A 19,858-nucleotide genomic window follows, 5' to 3' on the forward strand; every position below is an offset into this window, starting at 1 on the left:
ATAAAATACATACATCATGGTGGGGCCCACAGAGAACGAACCAGCACCGACATCGGTACTAGAGGATTCACTACCGAATCTGATGCGCTTTTTGCTGACCTGCAACGGACCCGACACGACCGAAAACAAAGCTCGAGGATAGCGTGCAATGCTCGGCCTCTAAAACCCAGGGTTTTACGCGCAAAAACCCTCTCCTTCTCCTCCTCCCTCTCTCTGTATACCGAAAATGACCTTCCTCTGTCAACGCCGTTTCAGAGCCGTCTGCAACAACGTTTCGCTCCTCCGTTTCGCCCATTCCAAGCCCCAGAGACCCCCGCCACCTCCAACCCCACCCAAGCCCCCCGAGAAGCCTGTGCCTTTCACCTGCCACGGTGACACGTGGCACGATCCCTACAGCTGGATGTCCGATCTGGCGGACAAGGTGGCCATGCGCCACATGGACGTGTACATGGAGCAGGAGGAGAAGTACACCGAAGCTGTGATGTATGACACCGATCGCCTCCAGCGCAAGCTCCAGTCGGAGATGGCCAGCCGCATGACGTCTCACCTCTCCACACCGCCCGTCCGATGGGGTCCCTGGTAGGTAATCCCCCCAATTCTCCAAGGGCAGTTTTGTCATTTGGATGCTTAGCTTGAATTACAGATGTTTCGACGGTCGAGATGATAGTGGTGAATATCATTCTTCGCAATTTCTCAGATTGGGAATTGATAGGTAGATTTTCAATTTTGATGTTTTTCTGGGAAAATCCTACTAAAAATATAAAATTTTTAAGTAGGGTTTTGCTAACGTTTCCAAAGCTTTTGAATGGCACGTGGGACGCCCAATAATCAATCGGAATGGTTCATTCAGTAGTACCATTGGGACCAAGCCATGGTGCAAGAATCATGCTGATTGGATGATCCTAACCCTTTGAATGGGGCCAATTTGTTACAACCATATGTTTTCTATGAGCTGTAGATCGCATGGTTAGAATCATCAAACCAAAGCATTGCTTTGGAATCATAAGGAAAGTGGGATATATTAGATGTTGGTTGGAAGATTAGCTTTACTAAGCCTTAAGACTAGACATATACCACAAAGAGAAAGGGAATACTAAAAACTGTATGTATTGAATCGTATAACTATTTGTTTGCTTTCATCATGCAACACCACAACCCTTTATATAGAGATTAGCTACCATATAAAAAGACTAAATGCTCTCATTCTAGAGGAATCTTTGTGAGACAAAGGTATTTACATTAATTGTTTTTTTTTTTTTTTTTACAAAAAATAATATTAAATGAACCTATTTCTAAAGCATTAGAAAACCAACGGCCTCCATTCTTAGTTGCCAAGAGATGCATCTTGATGAATTTGGACGAATCTGAAAAATACCGGGGAGAATGGATAGAATTGGATGAATATGGACTGTCTCTTTTGGAAGTACTTCATCAATTCAAAATTCGGCCAACCCTTCTTCATCCAACTCTCCTTCACCCATGACTCCTATCAAAATGAGGAGTCTAAGCGATACCTATGAGCAAACAGAAAAGGTCAATTTGTTCTACCTATATGTAGACCATGAGTCTCTTACATTTCAAGAAGCCGTAAAAGAAAAATGCTAGGGAACTACCATGGAAGAAGAGATTCATGTCATAAAAAAGAATCATACATGGGAGTTGACTACTCTTCCCAAAGACCAAATGAGTATTGGTGTCAATGGGTGTACAAGATCGAACGTACAACCGATAGTGAGATTGATCGCTACAAGGCAAGGTTTGTAGCAAAAGGCTACATGGTCTTTGCTCCTGTTGCTTGTCTTGATACTGTGAGAATGATAATCTCACTTGTAGCCCATCATAGTTGGATGATCTACCAACTGGATGTGAAATCCACATTTCTAAATAGAGTACTTGAAGAGTAGGTCTATGTTGACTAGCTTGAAAGTTTTGTTGTGCAAGGGGAGGAACACAGAATGTACCGGCCGAAGAAAGCTCTCTATGGATTTAAGCAAGGTCCATGTGCCTGGAATGCACGTATCAACAACTATCTTCAAGAAAACGGCTTCACCCAATGCCCATATGAACATGCAGTCTACATTATGAAGAATGCTCATGGAGATATGTTAATTGCATGCATATATGTAGATGACCTGATGTTTACAGGGAACAACCAGTCGATGTTCGATGAATTCAAGATGGTCATGTTTAATGAATTCCAAATGATCGATGGCGGACTTATGTCATTCTTTTTGGGCATTGAGGTGAAGCAACAACATGGCGGCATTCACATATCTCAGAAGAAGTATGTGAAGCAACTTTTTGAAAAGTTTAAGATGGCCGATTGCAATGTTGTAAATACGCTTGTAGCAATGGGCTTAAAGCTGACAAAAGAAGGAGAATAAAAAAGCGTGGACTTGACTTTATTCAAGAGTTTGATTGGAAGTCTTAGATACCCTACAATCACTAGGCCAGATATCGTCTACAGTGTTGGGCTTCTAAGCAAGTACATGGAAACACCGAAAGAATCACACTAGGTCGCTGCAAAAAGACCTCAGGTATGTTAAAGGAGCTTTGGGATTTGGTCTCTTCTATCTATACAACGATGAAACAATATTGTATGGATACTTAGACAGTGATTGGGGAGGTGCTCAAGATGAAAGAAAAAGCACAACGGGATATGTATTTTATCTCGTGTCGACTGCCTTCACATGGAACTCAAAGAAGCGAAGTGTGGTTGCTTTGTCCACTTGTGAAGCAGAGTATGTGGCAGCATCATCCACAGTTTGTGTAGCAAAATGGTTGAAGAACCTGCTAAAGGAGCTGAAACATTCGCAGGAGGAATCTACAATTATATATGTGGATAACAAGTCGGCAATTGAACTTGCCAAAAATTCGGTGTAGCATGGAAGGAGTAAGCACATTGATACTAGGTATCACTTCCTAAGAGATCAAGTAAAGCAGAAAATGGTAAAATTGGAATACTATCATACTACTGAACAGTTGGCAGATATTTTCACCAAGACACTAGTGACAGATGCATTCAGATGAATAAGGTTGATGCTCGGAACCAAGCCGGTTTCATTTAATGTTATTTTTTATTTTTTTGTAAAAAGTAGTTAAGGTAAATGCCCTTGCCTCATATAGACTCCTCTAAAATGAGGGCATTTTAGTCTTTTTATATGGTAGCAAATCTCTATATAAATGGTTGTGGTGTTGCACGTTGAAAGAAAGCAAGTAGTTAGACAATTCAATACAGATAGTTTTTAGTATTTCCTTTCTCTTTGTGGTGTGTGTACGGTCCTAACGCTTAGTAAAGCCAATCCTTCGACTAACAAACTGACTGGCACGTGGATTGGCTTTTGAATGGCACGTGAGACGCCCAGTAATCAATTGGAATGGTTTATTCAATAGTACCATTGGGACCAAGCCATGGTGCAAGAATCATGTTGATTGGATGATCCTAACCCTTTGAATGGGGCCAATTTGTTACAACCGTCTGTTTTTTTATGAGCTGTAGATCGCATGGTTAGAATCATCAAACCAAAGCGCTGCTTTGGAATCATAAGGAAAGTGGGATATATTGGATAGATGGTTCATGTTGATGATTGGAACTATTTTGTTTATCCGCTCAATCTTGATTGTCCATTTTCTATGCTATTGATTAGATGCTGAGGACTATCTTGATTGGTGTGATTTTTGCACCATGGATTGCAGCTAGTTAGTTGTATGAAAGAATGGACGGCTGGTTGTCCTGTATGGCATTTAAGAGGTTTGGGAACGTTGCAAACCTCCCAATGAAGGTGGGGACCTCAACAAAACCCTTAAATAATTATTATAAATTAATAAACATTTTTAAATTAATAAGTATATATTTATGGAGAGATGCTCACATCCAACCACTTGGACGATAAATTACTGTCCATCCAGTGGATAAGTTCCAAACTATTGTTTTGTATGCTACATCCAACCTGTCCAATAGGTTGGGCTCACCATGAGGATCATCTAGTGGCCAGTGCTAAATCAGCTCAATTCACTCATTAGGTGGGCCACAACATATAAAACAATGAATAGCCACTAATTTAATACAAAAGATGCAGGTGTCCCCCAGTTGATGAGTGGACCAATCTAAATTTTTCACAAGGTGATTCTCGTATTGGGGCCAACCATTTGGATGGGCTGGATGTTGTGCGCATATGATGGGATGAAAAGCATCTGTTAGTTGGACAATATGTTAGCGGTCCAACCAGTTGGATGTGAGCATCTCTCATATTTATACAATGGAATAACACAGACTTGACCAAAAAAGCTGTGATAATTTTGCGAAAATCTCATGTTAAAACATGAGAAAATAAGAAATGCCTGGCCTTTGAAGCTCATGATATTAACGCAACAACATTGTTTGATTGATATTTCATGAAAATATAGTAGGATTTTCTTCTCTCTCTCTCTCTCTCTCAAGGTAAATATAGCAGGATTTTTGAAATCAGATATGTCTGTTATAGCAGTCGGATGACATCCTCTGTATGTAGGGTTTTCATTTCAGTGTTCTGGACAGTTGGACTGTTAGGACATGCTATTGATGTCTGACGGAATGAGGGAACTCCTTCGAGCAATCCCAAGCACCAGATTGGTTATGTTTTAATGGGCTGGATTCGTATCTTATGAGAGTTTGATGCAGGACGGAATGATCTAACCTAATATGAGGCCATGAAATCAAAAGACAAATTAACTAGAGTAATATAACGCCACAATAAAGCTAATTTATCATAAATTCAGAAATTTCATATTCTTGACATGTCTAAATTCAAGCACACGACAGTCCCGCAATGTGAATGTCATAAATTACTGATGAACCAGATAGAATCCCCATCCTAACATAGGGTTAATATGAATTCAATGGAAATCATGTGTCTTGTACGAGTTTTAACATGTTAGGGCGGTCTAAAGGCCAGGAAATGTGGGAAATGAGTTTGGGGTATCTAGGCTTAAAGGAATTAAGTTTGGAACATTAGGGTTGAGGTTTTAGGAGGTTTCGGATTGGAATTTCAGATTTTGGGTTAAGGGTTTTAGGACTTGGGTTTCTAGAATTGAGAATATGGGTTTCAAGTTGTGGGAATTGAGGATTTATAATTTGGACAAAGGGATTTTCAGATTTTGGGGATTTGGGTTTAGAAAAATTGGGAGTTTTGGAAATTAGGATTTGTGGATTAAGGTTTAGATGGTTTGAGGTTTGATTGGATTTGGGTTCTAGGGAGGAGAAAAGATCAAAGAAGAAAGATATTGGAGAAAGTAGTGAAAGAGAAGAAAATAGAAGAAGGAAGATGATACCTTGTTGAGAAGAGAGAAAAGTAGAAAAGATAACTAGGGAATTGCTCTCCGTGGTTTCGCACCACTAATCCAATCACATGATGGATTATTTATTTATTTATTATTTTTTGCTCAATCTCAAAGCAAAAGGAGAAAAATCTCTTTCATTCATAACGTGCATAATGGCTAGGGTAGGGGCGTCCAACCCTTTATAGTATGAAAAAAGACCTTTTACAAAAAGGCGCTCTCAGATAAGATACTCAATATAAAAACACTTAATGAATTAAAAGTTATTTCTAACTCTCTAATCTTAATACAATATGAGCTATACAAAAATTAACGAAACATGTAAACAAACTAAACAATTAAACTATTTTGTGGCCCATGTGGTCCATGATCAAGATGTCCGATTATGATTATCCAACCGTCAAAGTGGTCCACAGTCGAACTACAATGGGCCGATCATCGTGTCCACTTGATCCAATGGTTTGATGCATCCATCAAGCTCGTATACGCAGTCCACGTGCATCTTCCCAGTGTGGGGTCCTCAATGTGGCTTGGAATGTGAATTGGGCCACGCAGGCCCCATGTAATGGTCATCTAGCCATACAGAGACTGGCTTAGCCCTCCTCCTTTGGTATAGTGCTCAGATGTCCTCATCAGAGTTCACTAACATTTTAAAAATGGGGGTGATTCTTTAACTGTACAAATGTTGTAGTTTCTTGGCAATTCAGACTATCTAAATCACATATTCAATTGTTAATGGAGTGTAACCTGAAAATTACACCAAGAAGATGATTGTAACCATCTGATGTTGCCCATGGAATTTGGACCACTCACTATTTTACCTTCAACCATTCATTTGATAGTCATCTATTCGTTGGTTAGGATTGTTTGATTAGTATGATTTTTAGAGAAATGCTCCATCCACAGTGTGGCCCAAAATTTTGATGGTGATGCTATCATACATTCTCAAGGCGATGATGGGATTACTTGAATTGTTTGATGGTGATATCCTTCTTGCAAGACTGTCCGTCAAGAGTTTGGTCCGCCAGATGAATGTTCTGGATCACCAAAAGATGGGCCCCTCTGGTAGGGGTTGCTGGCTTGGACACAAATGTCTCTAATTTTTACAAGCATGACCTTCTGCAAAGAGAATGTTTTCTTGGGGCATTATGTGATGCATGATTAGACCAAACAACATTTTTGTTCGGCCTGGTGTACAGATGGGTCTACCTTTTTTCGGGTTAGAGCATTCAGCTGGTGGCCCCAATATGGATGGTTGATGCCCCAAAGTTTCCTCCGTTGATGATCTGAACTTTTCAATTGGTGGCATGTAAACGGAAAGATGAACCAGCAGTGTACACTCAATGTGAAGGAATTCACAGTTGTGCGGGTAAGATTGTCCACTGGGGAAGTTTCCTGGGGCGAAGCTCATTCATGATGGCCCCACCAGTTGAACAGCCTGGATCACAGAAATATAGGGTTTCCTGTATGGTTGCTGGCTAAACAAAATTACCTCTTTAGTTCTTCCAAGCATTGTATATTTCCTCCTGTTGATGTCACAGATGATGTTTGATCTTTGATGCAGGTTGTATTACAGGCGTGTGGAAGAAGGAAAGCAGTATCAGGTGCTATGTCGGAGATTGGCAAGTTTGAACGACGAGTTTATATCATACAATGCTCCTTCTGCAGGCTTTGATTTCACAGCTGGGAAGAGGATTGAGCAGAAGCTGGTTGATTACAATCAGGAGGCTGAGAGATTTGGAGGTAATGCTTTTTTCTTTTTAAATCTTCTACAGTGTTCAGTGAGATCATGAAGTCTGGCAATGAGCCCGGCCTGTGCTGAGTAGAAGCCAGATTTTTTATAGGCCCGCCCATAGAGTTCACGTGTATGATGATATTCCATGATGATGCCAATTGGTGGAAATACACATTCTTTTGTTCAATTTGGGTTAAAGAATCGCAAAAGCTTTCTTGTTGAAGAGGATTAAATTTACAACGCTCAATCCCAGTTGCTGGCTTTTTCATTCATGAAGTGCTCTGTACAGCCGGTGCCCAACTTCCGTCATTCAAACCATTCATCTGGTGGGCCTCGCCAAGAATGGTCAATGCTGCAAAATGTCTCCTGTCATGCTATCATAGTTATCTGATAATTGCTGCAAATGGATTATTTTTAATGGGAGAAAAAAAAAATCCACCATTTGGGTGGCTGGAATTGTTTGGGAGATATTGTTGTCTTGCCCATCTACGGTGAGGTCCACCATAAGAATGATCTGGATTACTGAAGGATGGAGTGGACCCATTTGGAATTCTGGCCTGGATGAAAATGTTGGACCCAGTGTGTTTGTATAATATGTCATCTTCCATTAATTTTTTATCCTCTTTTTTTTTTTTTTTTTGTTCTTCTTCTTCTTCTTCTATGACAGGTTATGCTTATGAAGAACTATCAGAAGTGTCCCCAGATCACCATTTTCTAGCATACACCATGTATAACAAGGATAATGACTTCTTTACTTTATCCGTGAGGAATTTAAATACGGGTTCACTTTGCAGCAAGCCTCAAGCCGACGGAGTTTCAAATTTGGCATGGGTGATGGGTGGGAAGGCACTGCTTTACACTGTAACAAACACTGAAAAGAGACCATATCGGTTGGTAGATCCACTTTTTTACTATTGGAGCACCCTCCAGTGGTATTGGTCGCAGATGTGGGGCCCACATGTTATATGGACACTCATAGTTATCAAAATGGCATGCGAAGTTTTCATGTCTAATTCGTTCTCTATCGTTAATAATACAGCCAAAATTCAGTAGAAAAAGGAAACACACAATTCGGAGAATGAAAGTTCGGGTTTAATACGGTTTGGACTCAACGGGGTGAAAAAAATGAAGGCTATATATGTGCATATATGTGCCTATATGTGCCTATATATTATATATAAATAAGGTTAAAGTAGAAACCTTTTATTAAGATAATTAGTATGTCTATTTATAACCAATAATGCATAGATACTCAAATGGTGTTCTTTGCCTCTCTCAAATCCTTCAAGTAATCTGCATATAAGTCAGACCGCATTTACTAAAATCTTTCTCCTTCTACTCAATTTTATCAATGGGTTGTGATCAGCAATCTCTATTTTAAAAATTTCCCTCGAAAGTTTTTTTTTAAAAATATTTTAAATACGTGTTTTATTATATATATATTTTTTAAAAAGACTTCTTCCAAAATATATGGAGGTAATCAATCGTACGTGTTTCTTTTCTTTTCTTTTTTTTTAAAAAATACAAAGTTTAAAATGGAGTTTTGCTAATGAGGTTCACACAATCCAACCCGTCTATCGGCTGTGTCACCTAAGAAAACCTTTAGGACCTAAAACTCAGTTCGATCCAGAACTAAGGTGGGCCACAGCAAAGGGAACGAGCCGTGAGTAAATGCCCACCCTTGAATTTCACAGGGGCCCACCTGAGCCGCAAAACAGCCTTCGTGTTCATATCTGGACTGGAAGAAGGGTCTTAATGGACTTGATTATACCCCCCCCCAACGCTAATCAATAGTAAGCGTTCCCTCTCAATATTTTCCTTGTGCTATGGCCCATCTGAGTTTTGGATCAGGTGTGATTTTTGAACTTTGGGGCTTTTCTGAGGTGGCACATCTTTTGGACAGGTTGGATGGTGTGTAGACATCATGTGAGCCCCACATCTGCCTGGTACCAGTGGAGCAAGCCCCTTTACTATTTCAATAGCATTCCACCATTTCTCAATTCTAGATAGATTATACCCAGTGTTTACTGTTTCCTATCAGGATCTACTGTAGTGTCCTTGGGTCTGGTAAAGATGATGTCTTGGTTCTGGAAGAACCCGATGAGAATGTCTATGTTAATATTAGGAACAGCAAAGATTTCCGGTTTGTGACTGTAAATACTTTTTCAAACACTTCGTCAAAGGTACTGTTCGAATCAAAATGCTGTAGATTTGCACTCCATTGTTACTGGTATTTTGACCAAAGCTTTTTATTTGCAGGTGTATTTGATAAACGCAGCTGATCCATTGTCTGGTATGACATTAGTTTGGGAATGCGAATCACAAGCTCACTGCATAATCGAGCATAATCAGGGATATCTTTATCTTTTTACGGATGCTGCAAGAGGGGGACAACCAGTCAATTCCCATTATCTGCTGAGGCATCCTGTTGAAGCTTTTGGTTCTAGAACTTGGGAGGTTTGCTAGTTATGACCCTCAATGACCAATTTTAGTGAGCATTCGTAATCCAGTTGCATTGAATTGATCGATTGGGTTTAACCATGGTTTTTTTCCTACCTAACATCTCCCTCAAATTGTTTCTCCTTAATTTTTTTTAAAAAAAATTTAATTTAATTTAATTTTAAATTTTAAGAAAATGCATTTTTTTTTTCTGCTGCGAATGAATTCGATTTGAATGTTTTTGTAGAACGTGTTTCTTGATGACCCGAATGTTATAATTGAGGATGCCGATTTCTGTGATACACATTTGGTGCTTATTCTAAGGGAAGGTCGGCGGTTGCGAATTTGCTCGATAGCTCTTCCTTTGCCTATGGATGGTAAGGTAAGCAAGCATTTTATGTATGCTTTAAGATTTTCTTTCTGTTAAATTCATTCTTTAGTATTTTCTATTTATTATTAAAAGGGGATTTTATTAAAAAAAAAAAAACTCAAAAAATCTGAATTTATGAAAATGGCCTTTGAGTGTTTTGAATTTTCAAAAGGATCCTCTGACCGTTTGGTTGGATGGGATACTGACAAAAATGCCCTTTGTCAGGTATTTTATTATAGAAAGGGTTTTGGTTGAGCATTGCGGGCTTGACATGGTTTGTGCATGGCATCCAGCCTGTCCAAAAGGTACGGTCCACCATGATAATCAAATGCCCCAAAAAACTGGTTGATCCAATTATCGGGTGGGCCGCACGTGGAGTTGGAGTTTTTTGGGAGGGGTGACGCAGGACAGCCCTAATTATGATGCATGCTCATGGAGATAATTAAACAGCGGAAATAAAAGGAATAAATGATCTAAAATTCTAACAGTAATCATCATAACTGAGAAAATCATAAAGGAAACATGCAATGGAGCGGGCCATCACTACAACCATGGAGTATGGAATTCAATTACTACTTAGGTTGGATCCGGCGAGGGATGAGACCTCCCGATCTTGCATGGTCACACCCAATCGATCAATGAAGATCACTAGTCCGAAAAACCAAGAAGTTTCTCGGATTAGGGATTTGAGAATTTGGGGATTTAGGGTTTAGATCGGTTCTCAAGATTTTGATCGAAGAGGAATTAGCCAAAACTGAAAAATAGAAGAAAGAAAGTTATTACCTTGAGGAAGTTGGAGGGGCACAAGAAGAAATTAGAAGAAGAAGATCAAGGGGAGAGAAGAAGCACTATTAGAGAGAAGAGAGGAAGGAGGCAACCAAAGGGTTTGCTTTTCATTAATCAATAGTTGACATTCGTGTTTAGGGCTTTACCCCACTTAAATAAGCAAATAAAGACAAAATTACTAAAATACCCCTAGGATAAGCAAATGAAGATATAAGATTACTAAAAGACCCCTAACTAAGTCAAAAAACGTGCAAATAACATAAATATGGGAAAGTTTGGGCGCTCGGTCTTCTTTCTCCAATCTTCCTTCACATGTGTCTTCCCTAAGTGGGGTCTTTTATATGTCCAATCACATGTAAAAGGTCTTCAGCTCCTCAATATTCGTCTATCCACAAGGACGGCACTTGTGGTTGGCGCTTTCTTCGTTGGTACACCTTGAATGCACCTGTGTCCGCATCAAGGGGTATGATGTTTTGTTTTATGTGACCCACCTAATGATTGGATGGGCTTGAATTTTTTGGTTGTATGATAGTTGTGGTTAGGTCCACCTGTTTGACGGTTGGGTGTCATTAACAGATCACATGGGTCACCCACCCCGAGTGTGTCCCCACATCCCACGGGCTACCCCACTTGAGCCCGGTGTGAAAATGCCCTTGCATTAATCACCCTTGATGAGGAGTCTCGAACACGAGACCTTCCGCTCTGATACCAATATGATGCAAGACAATTAACCACTTGCTCTAAAAGTTCGAACTGTTAGAGTATGGCGAATTAATCCTTTTATCTCATAGCCCAAGCCCCACATCTCATGGGTTAGGACCTCGGCCGAACCCCCCTCGTGGGCCCCAAATCTCATGGGCCCCAAATCACATGGGCCGCCCACCCTGAGCGTGTCCCCGCATCCCATGGGCTACCCCACTCGAGTGCGGTGTGAAATGCGCATTAATCACCCCTGGTGAGGAGTCTCGAACACGAGACCTCCCCTGTGGGCCCCAAATCACATGGGTCACCTACCCCGAGTGTGTCCCCGCATCCCACGGGCTACTCCACTCGAGCCCGGTGTGAAAATGCCCCTGCATTATTAAACCTTTCCATACATCTCCGATACAGTACCACATCTATTTTAAAAACATCTCTTATTTCTTCCCCCCAAATGGCCCAAAGGACAATAACTTCACTAAAGGGCACAACACCTTTCCTTCCTTCCCAACACCACCACAGTGCTAGACCAAAAGAAGTGCCTGAATGGATCCTAAGTATTATCCATGACGCTTGAAAAATAGTCAAGAATCTCTCCCGTAACTCATAAGCAAAATGGCAATGAATGAACAAGTAATCCACCAATTCCGTGTTTTGCAGACACATTATCTCTGGATAATTGCCCTTTTTTTAAAGATTATCTGTAGTAAGCATCCTTTTTCTTCCCACCAACCACATGAAAGCCACAACCTTTGGGGAGGCCCTGTAGAATCATATGTGAGAAATGTGGTCTCATTTCTCCCCTGGCCTGCAGCTTCAAATCATCTTGAAGAATGAACAGAGAACTGGCTTGATTTATCTTTGCTCCAAACCATCACATCCCTCTCTCCTACCAATGGGCAAATGTACTGAAGACCCTCTAGTAACCTAACAACATCATCCACTTCCTTGTCTGACAGGTTTCTTCAACAAGGATGAGTCCAAACCACAACATCGCCAGGGATTGAATAACATCGGGCAATGGGAATATTCTTGCTTGGAGAAACCCTTGCCAGCTTTTTCATAAGGATCCCTTGTTAAAATGATGGTTCAAAGTTTTTAAGGCCCATTGATGAAAAGAGATTGTTTTTTGCTTCCTACTTTTCATGACTCTTTTTTTTTTTTTTTTGTTGGCAGGGAGCACTGAATCTAGCTGACGTTAATCCGAGTTTCCTAGCCCTTCCAAAACACGTTTGTCAAATCTCACCTGGGCCCAATTACGATTACTATTCCTCAACCATGCGATTCACAATATCCTCACCAGTGGTATGCTAGTCGGTATTGAATTTTCTTCTTTGAAGTTTGTTGTGAATTGTTCGCTCACCCTGTAAATATCCATTTTGATGAGTAATTTCATGTCAGTAAATACAGGGACCCTAGCCAAAAGGGCTCAAACTCAAAAGGGGACTTGTGTTGTACTTTGCTCCTTTGAATAAAGATCAGATTATCCTAAAAAATAAAAAAATAAAATTCATGGCAGTAAATTGCAAAGGTAACTTAAAATCTTGGTCCTAACTTCAATTTTTAGCTTCAAACAATCGTCACCATGTCACCACCACAGCACCACTGTCATCATCCAAGTATATTGAGGAAGAAGCTGACTCTCTTTCTTGTGGAGTGTTGAGATGATCCAACTTCGAGAGCCTTGAAAAGCCAAATCACATGAAGTTCTGAAACACTAAGAATAGAATTGTGAGTTGGGTGTCGGGCAAAAGGAATTTGCTGGGTACAATAGGGAATCAATTATTGTTTGGTGGGGTTTGTCATGACTTTATATTTCCAGATGATCCTTCATTCCCTGTGTTATAGCTGTTTCAGCCTTGTTGTTTGTTCTTTTCTTTTTAAATAAAAGTTCTCATTGACATTTTAAAAAAAAAGGAAAAAGAAGAAGAAAGAAACAAAGAAAAAGAAAAATATTCCTTATTCTTTTTTAGATCATAGATTCACATTGGATGCCAATTTTTCTTCATATGTGAACTTGCTACAGATGCCCGATGCTGTGGTAGACTATAACTTATCAAATGGCAAGTGGGTGATTGTGCAACAACAAAATGTGCTACACGAAAGGACAAGGACATTGTATGGAACACCTTCTCCTGCTAGCCATATGGCGAAAGCACCATTCTCAAAGAGCTCAGACACTATACCTGAAGCCGACGGTGCAGATGGCTCATGGAATGATCTTTCTGAGTTTTATGCCTGTGAGTATTATGATGTTTCTTCAAAAGATGGGGTTATGGTACCATTGACTATTGTTTACTCACACAAAATGAAGCTAGAGGGTCAGAGTTCAGGGCTGCTTCATGGGCATGGGGCTTACGGTGAGTTGTTGGACAAACGCTGGCGCAGTGAGTTAAAAAGCTTGCTTGATCGCGGTTGGGTGATTGCATATGCTGATGTCAGGTTCGTTCTTTACTTCAATTGTTCTTTTGGTGTGCATTTGGACAAACTATATAAATGAATAGCAATAAGTGGAAAGGACCGAATTGTAAGTACCTTAGTATTCATATTGAAGCATTGGGCTCCAAATTTCAATGTCACTTTCAAATAGGACTTGGAAGGAACATAACCGCAACTTCTGAGGGTTACTTCCTCGCTATGAATACTAGTAAATGCCTATATAATTTGGTCTTTACTCTTGTTTAAACCGACACTTCTTGATTCCATTCGCTTGTGCATTCAAACAAAGCCTCGTCAGTTTTTTCGTTGTTTCTTCTCCCCCTCCCCCCCTTGCGCGCGCGCTCTCTCTCTCTCTCTCTCTCTCCTGTTCAGCTCGAATTGTTCTCCAGAGTGCATTTCAGTGTTTTCTTTGGAGTCTTCTCATGCTAAGTACAGCTGCATGTGAATGGCCCTGTTTTTATTTCCCTTCTGTAGTGTCTATGCTTTAAAAAAAAAAAAAAAAACCCTTTTCTAGTTGTCGTTTGAAATCTTGAGCCAAATTCTGCCTGTTTGGGCCCACCCACGATGATGAAAAAAAATGTGCATCAGCTTGTGCACATTTAGCCCACATCCTACCAAACGTGGATGGCAACATGCACTAAATGCTACTGTCAGCAAAATGCGCCCAAAAATGCAAATGCAACAACAATTATGGATCCGACCCATTATAATGGAATGTCCGTTCTAGACAGTGATTGGCCACTCTGGTCCACACTTTTAGGGCCTGTTCGATTTTTCATATCCTCCATAAATGGGCTGTAAATAGGCAATTATTACTGTTTTAACTTGTTTGAAAACCGGGTTGTATTTCCGCCTTGAAAACGAGTTCAAAAGGATTGACTTAAATTTGTGGGCCCCACCGTAATATATGTGGCATATCCACTCTGTCCATCGGTTTTACCGAAACATTTTGGGGTGTGAGCCAAAAAGTTAGGCAGATCCAAAGCTCAAGTGGCCCACACCAAAGGAAACAGTAGCCTTAAAACATCCATCATTGAAAGTTTTTGCCTATATCGGGCCCACTTTGATGTTTATTGGTCATCTATCTGGTTCATAAGGTCACACCGACATGGATAAGGGGAAAACACAAGTATCAGGTTGATCCAAAACTTTTTGGGGCCCCAAAAGGTTTCTAACGACAGGTGTTCAATTCCCATTGTTTCCTATGGTGTGGTCCACTCGAATTTTGGATCTGTCTCATTTTTGGGCTCATGTCCTAAAATCAGATGGCATAACAGATGGACGGTGTGGATAAGCCACATGCATCACGGTGGGCCCCACATTTATTTGGCATTGGTCCTCAGTTTTAGTGTTAAAAAAGCAGGTGCCAATGTCAGCCTTGGGAGTGATGTTGTAATTACCTAGGTAAGTAATTATTACCTATTTACAAAGCATTTACACGGTATTTGAAAAATCAAACAGGCCCTTAGGAATGCCCAAGCTGGCCCTTAACATACCAATCAAGTAATAATAATAATAATAAGAAGAAAAATATATATTTGGTATTAGACTCTGCAAGCGCAATGTCTCACTGGAAGTATTTTTTTTGGTGTTGATGCTGGACCTAGAGCCTAATCATTCTTTCTACAGCATTTGGACGCTTATTAAATAGTCTGAATGATGTGTTCTTAGAGGTGGAGGGTCTGGGGGTAAAAGATGGCATCATGACGGCATGCGCACAAAAAAGCGCAATTCCATCGATGATTATATTTCCTGTGCTAAATTCCTAATCGAGAAGGGAATTGTACAACAAGACAAGCTTGCTGGTTGGGGTTATAGTGCTGGCGGACTTCTTGTCGCTTCAGCCATTAATTGTTGCCCTGATTTATTTCGTGCTGCAGTTTTGAAGGTATCCATGATGCTACTTTCTGACCCACTCTCTTTATCTCTGTGTCTGCAGCATTTTCTTGTATGTGTTCTTTAGGATGTGTTTGGAAGTTACTATATTTGTATTGAGTAGAAGGGCAATTTACACAAATGCTCATTGATCCACTGTGGTTCAAGTCTTCTACTTGAAGAATTGAACTCACTTTCTAAACAATCAGGCCAATCCAAAACCCAGGTGGACCACACTATGGGGAATAATATAAATCATACTAAGAGGCTAAGACCTCTAAATTCACAGAATGTGGCCCACCTAAGCTTTGGAATGGCCTGAATTTTTGGGAGTTCCTTCCCTAGTGGGACGTGTCAGTTGAATGGACTCAACGACACATACACATCACAGTGGGCCCCACACATTGTGGAAGATTTTAACAGTGGACGTCCCCACCTTTTCTTTGTCCTGTTTTTATTTATTTTTATTTTTTTATTTTAAAAATTCTTTTATTTATTTATTTTTTCTTTTGTGTGTGGTGTAGCTCACCTGAGTTTTGGATCAACCTGGCTTTCGGGGTTGCACTCCTGATGGACCGGGTAGATCTCATGCACGCAAAGTTGTTCCCCCTGATATTTTATGCATCATTATTGCACTATATATGACATCCTTGGAATATGGAAACATGATAGGAAATGGGGAAATATCGCATTTATCTCAGTCTAAGGTAAATATTGGGAACTTTGGAAAATGGTGGAATTTTTCAATGAAACTTTAAGAGATGTAAGAATTCACATGATTACACAACACTTACAACTCAAAACATTGAAAAAAAGAAAAGAGGAAGAATAAAGGGGAAAAAGAAGTAAAAACATGCACAAAATAGTTTTCCATTGTTTAAGGGACAAACAATGCGGTACAACAAAACCATGGTTCAAAATCCCCCTCTGATCATTATTTCTCCAATAAATTCGTGTTTTGATATGAAACAACTCAAGTGGAGTTGTTAAAACAGAACTAAAAAAAAATCACCAAAAATTTAGGCCAAAAAATATAATTTTCTGATTTTTGCTGATTTCTGCCTGCTTAAGTTGAAAAATTGCTAATATCTTCCAGATATTTATGATACCGGCAAAAAATTGCAAATATCACAATATATCAGCATGTATTGACAGTGTTAGGCGTATGGTATAAGTTAAAAAGACCAGTCACTTTGCAACTCTAGTACGTGGGAGTCTTAGTACTTGTAGTGTCTGGTCAGTGGAGCAAAGTTGTTCTGGTAGCTTCCTTTCTCTAGTAGGGAACCAGAATACAAGGGGCTTTTCAGGTACTTTGAGATTTTGTATCACCCATGTGCAATACGGATAATATTGTCAGATACCATTCACACATTGACCACTGATTTCCCCCCTTTAGCGAAGCCCCCATGAGCCATGCTTGAGTTTAGTTGTTATTGTTGTTATAAATAGGGCACAACTGCAAATTGTGCCTTATTACAAACAGTGTCATAGTTATTGTTGAATTAGTAGGCTTGACCGAGGGGTCTTGCATCATTATCACAATTATGTAGATCTATGAATCAAAATAAAGCAGCCATTCCCTTCCTAAGAACATTAAAAAACCATAAAATTTTGGAAATTAAATTACTTATAAGAACCTTTATCTTTTACCCATCTTTTTCTTTGATAATATGCTTTATTCATTTTCTCCAGTATGCAAAATTCATTTTCATGTTTGTTTTCATTTTGAAAAATAATGTCCTCTCATCTCTCCTTTCAGGTTCCATTTTTAGATGCCTGCAACACGCTTCTGTATCCTGTTTTACCTCTTACACCTGTCGACTATGAAGAGTTTGGATATCCTGGGGACGTCGAAGATTTTCAGGCTATAAGAAGATACTCCCCTTATGATAATATTCAGAAGGGTGTTCTTTATCCAGCGGTCTTGGTGACATCATCTTTTAATACTAGGTAATATGCTTCGAAATCCTTATTTTTCAGGTCTGTTTGGATGCCAAAAAATAAAAAATGGAAAAAAAATCTTGGATATTCAGTGTATCCAAATCACCCTGAGCAGAAGCAGAAGCATGTTAAAAGCACACCTTTACCGATTCGTTTCTCCCGCTCAAAACAAAATGGATTGGGCTGGTCCTATCCTATTTGGTCGAGTCGGTGACATCCAAACGGGCCATTGTCACAATTAGCATTAATTGGATATGGAGAATAGCACAGAAACCTGCATTTGTTTCCAGTTTCAAAACTTTACATTTTAGATCAGGAAATAGAATGGTCTCGCACATTTCTAGTTTCTTTTGGTCATAGAATACATTTCCAAGAGGAAACATGTATGAAGTACTGTGGGCCTTATTCCACGTGTAGATCCCAGCATCTCTACATGTCGCAGCATGTGCTAAGCTGTTGGATGTGTGAGATCCAACCTATCCTTTTATGTGGGACCTGCTGCGTACGTCCTATCCCAAGAATCAGGCCACTTCACTCATCAGGGGAGCCATTGTATGACATAAATGGACCACTCTGTACAATTGTCAGCACGATGAGTGGTCTGGCCTGATTATTGAATCTGGGGATCTGCACAGTGGGGCCTACCTAGATCTGCACAGTGGGGCCTACCTAGATTACAAAGATGCTCCACACTTGCTGGTTTGGCACATAGAGTGGTGCGTCGTAGGGCTGGGATCTACATGTGTGGAACTAGCAAACCTTAAATCATGGTTCTAGTTAATTTGGTGGCAGTGACTGTAATTACTGTACTGGAAACTACACACTTTCAAAAGCATCAGCAGAAGTGTCCCATAAATGCCACATATATTGCAGTGAATACATAACTGTATCGTATTTGATGCATCAGGTTTGGAGTATGGGAAGCTGCAAAATGGGTTGCGAGGGTCCGCCAACATGCTCTCTATGATCCGCAACGTCCGATTCTGCTTAATCTAACGATAGATATAGTGGAGGAAAACAGGTATTTGCAGTGCAAGGAATCTGCGCTAGAGACTGCTTTCCTTATCAAGATGGTGGATTCCTAGCTAGTTGACAAAATTGCATCTGCTTGTTTCAACGGAGGGTCTAGATCAAGACCCAAATCGCAGAGACTGTTCAGAGTGACATTCTAAATCGAAATGATGGCTCACGAGAATATACCTTAATTTATTGGTTTTGTCGATGTTGGCATGGTCAGATCTCCAGTTTGGGTGGTATGAGAAAATGACGAGCCCGGCCACCAAAGGTGGGTCTCATCTGATATATGAAGCCTGATTGGGAGGAAGAGCCTTGATTTGTTGTAATTTTATTAATGTAGAGTAATCAGCTTGTTTATTTGTGCCTTTTATTTTTATTTTTATTTTTATTTTTGATTTATTTTAGCTGTCCACAAGGAGATAACATGAATTTACATTTAAATGAAAAGCATTTACTGGCCTTTCTTTGATATGAAAAGCCCTTAATTTTCATGTAGTTGTTGAATGGAGTGGCTTTCTAAATTTTTAGAATGTGTACGTTTAATGATGCACTACATACCATAGTCTTCCTTGGCTGTTACTCATCCATACCAATCCAGACCATCCAAGTGGTGATGGTGAGCCCCATTGTGAAACGCCTGCAACCCAAAATTCATTTTGATCCGGTAATCTAAAATACCAAAAATTTCCCATTGAATTTGGACCACGGACCAGTTTTTTAACAATTAAAGGACTTTAGGCTATGTTTGGATGGACTCGGATTGGGTAGTGTAGAACAGAGCAATCATGGAGGGATTGTGCATGCATGGCGAAACTGTGGGGCCCATTATGATGTATGTGTTTTATCCACGCTATCCATCTTTTTTTTTTCCAGATAATTTGAGGGCATTAGTCCAAAAATTAGGCAGATCTAAAGCTCAAGTGGACCACACCATAGGAAACAGTGGGGATTGAATGCCTACCATTGAAATTTTTTTAGGGGCCAATGAAGTTTTAGATCAAGCTTATATTTGTGTTTTTCCATAGTCCATGTTTGTATGACCTTATCAACAGGTCGGACGGCAGTAAACATCATGGTGGGCCCTATGAAGGTTTCAACAGTGAGCGTCATTATCCCACCTACTTCTAAGGTTTGGATCTGTCTCATTTTTTAGCTCATGTCCTAAAATGATCTGGCAAAATAAATGGATAGTGTGGATAAAATGCATACATCATGGAGGGCCCCACAATTTTACAATGTAT

The 19,858-nt window shown here is 40.0% G+C and overlaps 1 protein-coding gene across 2 annotated transcripts; it reads left to right on the forward strand.

Moving 5' to 3' along the window:
* The first annotated feature begins 100 nt into the window (after window positions 1-100).
* Window positions 101-19,108, forward strand: LOC131218610 (uncharacterized). 2 transcript variants are annotated; one of them, XM_058213250.1, is made up of 11 exons: window positions 102-579; window positions 6,881-7,059; window positions 7,719-7,941; window positions 9,093-9,234; window positions 9,311-9,508; window positions 9,738-9,872; window positions 12,522-12,650; window positions 13,372-13,787; window positions 15,456-15,672; window positions 17,419-17,609; window positions 18,508-19,108. In XM_058213250.1, exons 1-11 carry the CDS (start codon window positions 227-229, stop codon window positions 18,683-18,685), a joined length of 2,361 nt encoding a protein of 786 aa, XP_058069233.1. In that variant the 5' UTR covers window positions 102-226; the 3' UTR covers window positions 18,686-19,108. The 2 variants fall into 2 exon arrangements, with proteins under 2 accessions (XP_058069234.1, XP_058069233.1); XM_058213251.1 differs by lacking the exon at window positions 12,522-12,650 and having other exon boundaries at window positions 101-579.
* The last annotated feature ends 750 nt before the right edge of the window (window positions 19,109-19,858 follow it).

Source organism: Magnolia sinica, chromosome 11 (genome assembly GCF_029962835.1).
Source record: "Magnolia sinica isolate HGM2019 chromosome 11, MsV1, whole genome shotgun sequence".
Classification (NCBI taxonomy): Eukaryota; Viridiplantae; Streptophyta; class Magnoliopsida; order Magnoliales; family Magnoliaceae; genus Magnolia; species Magnolia sinica.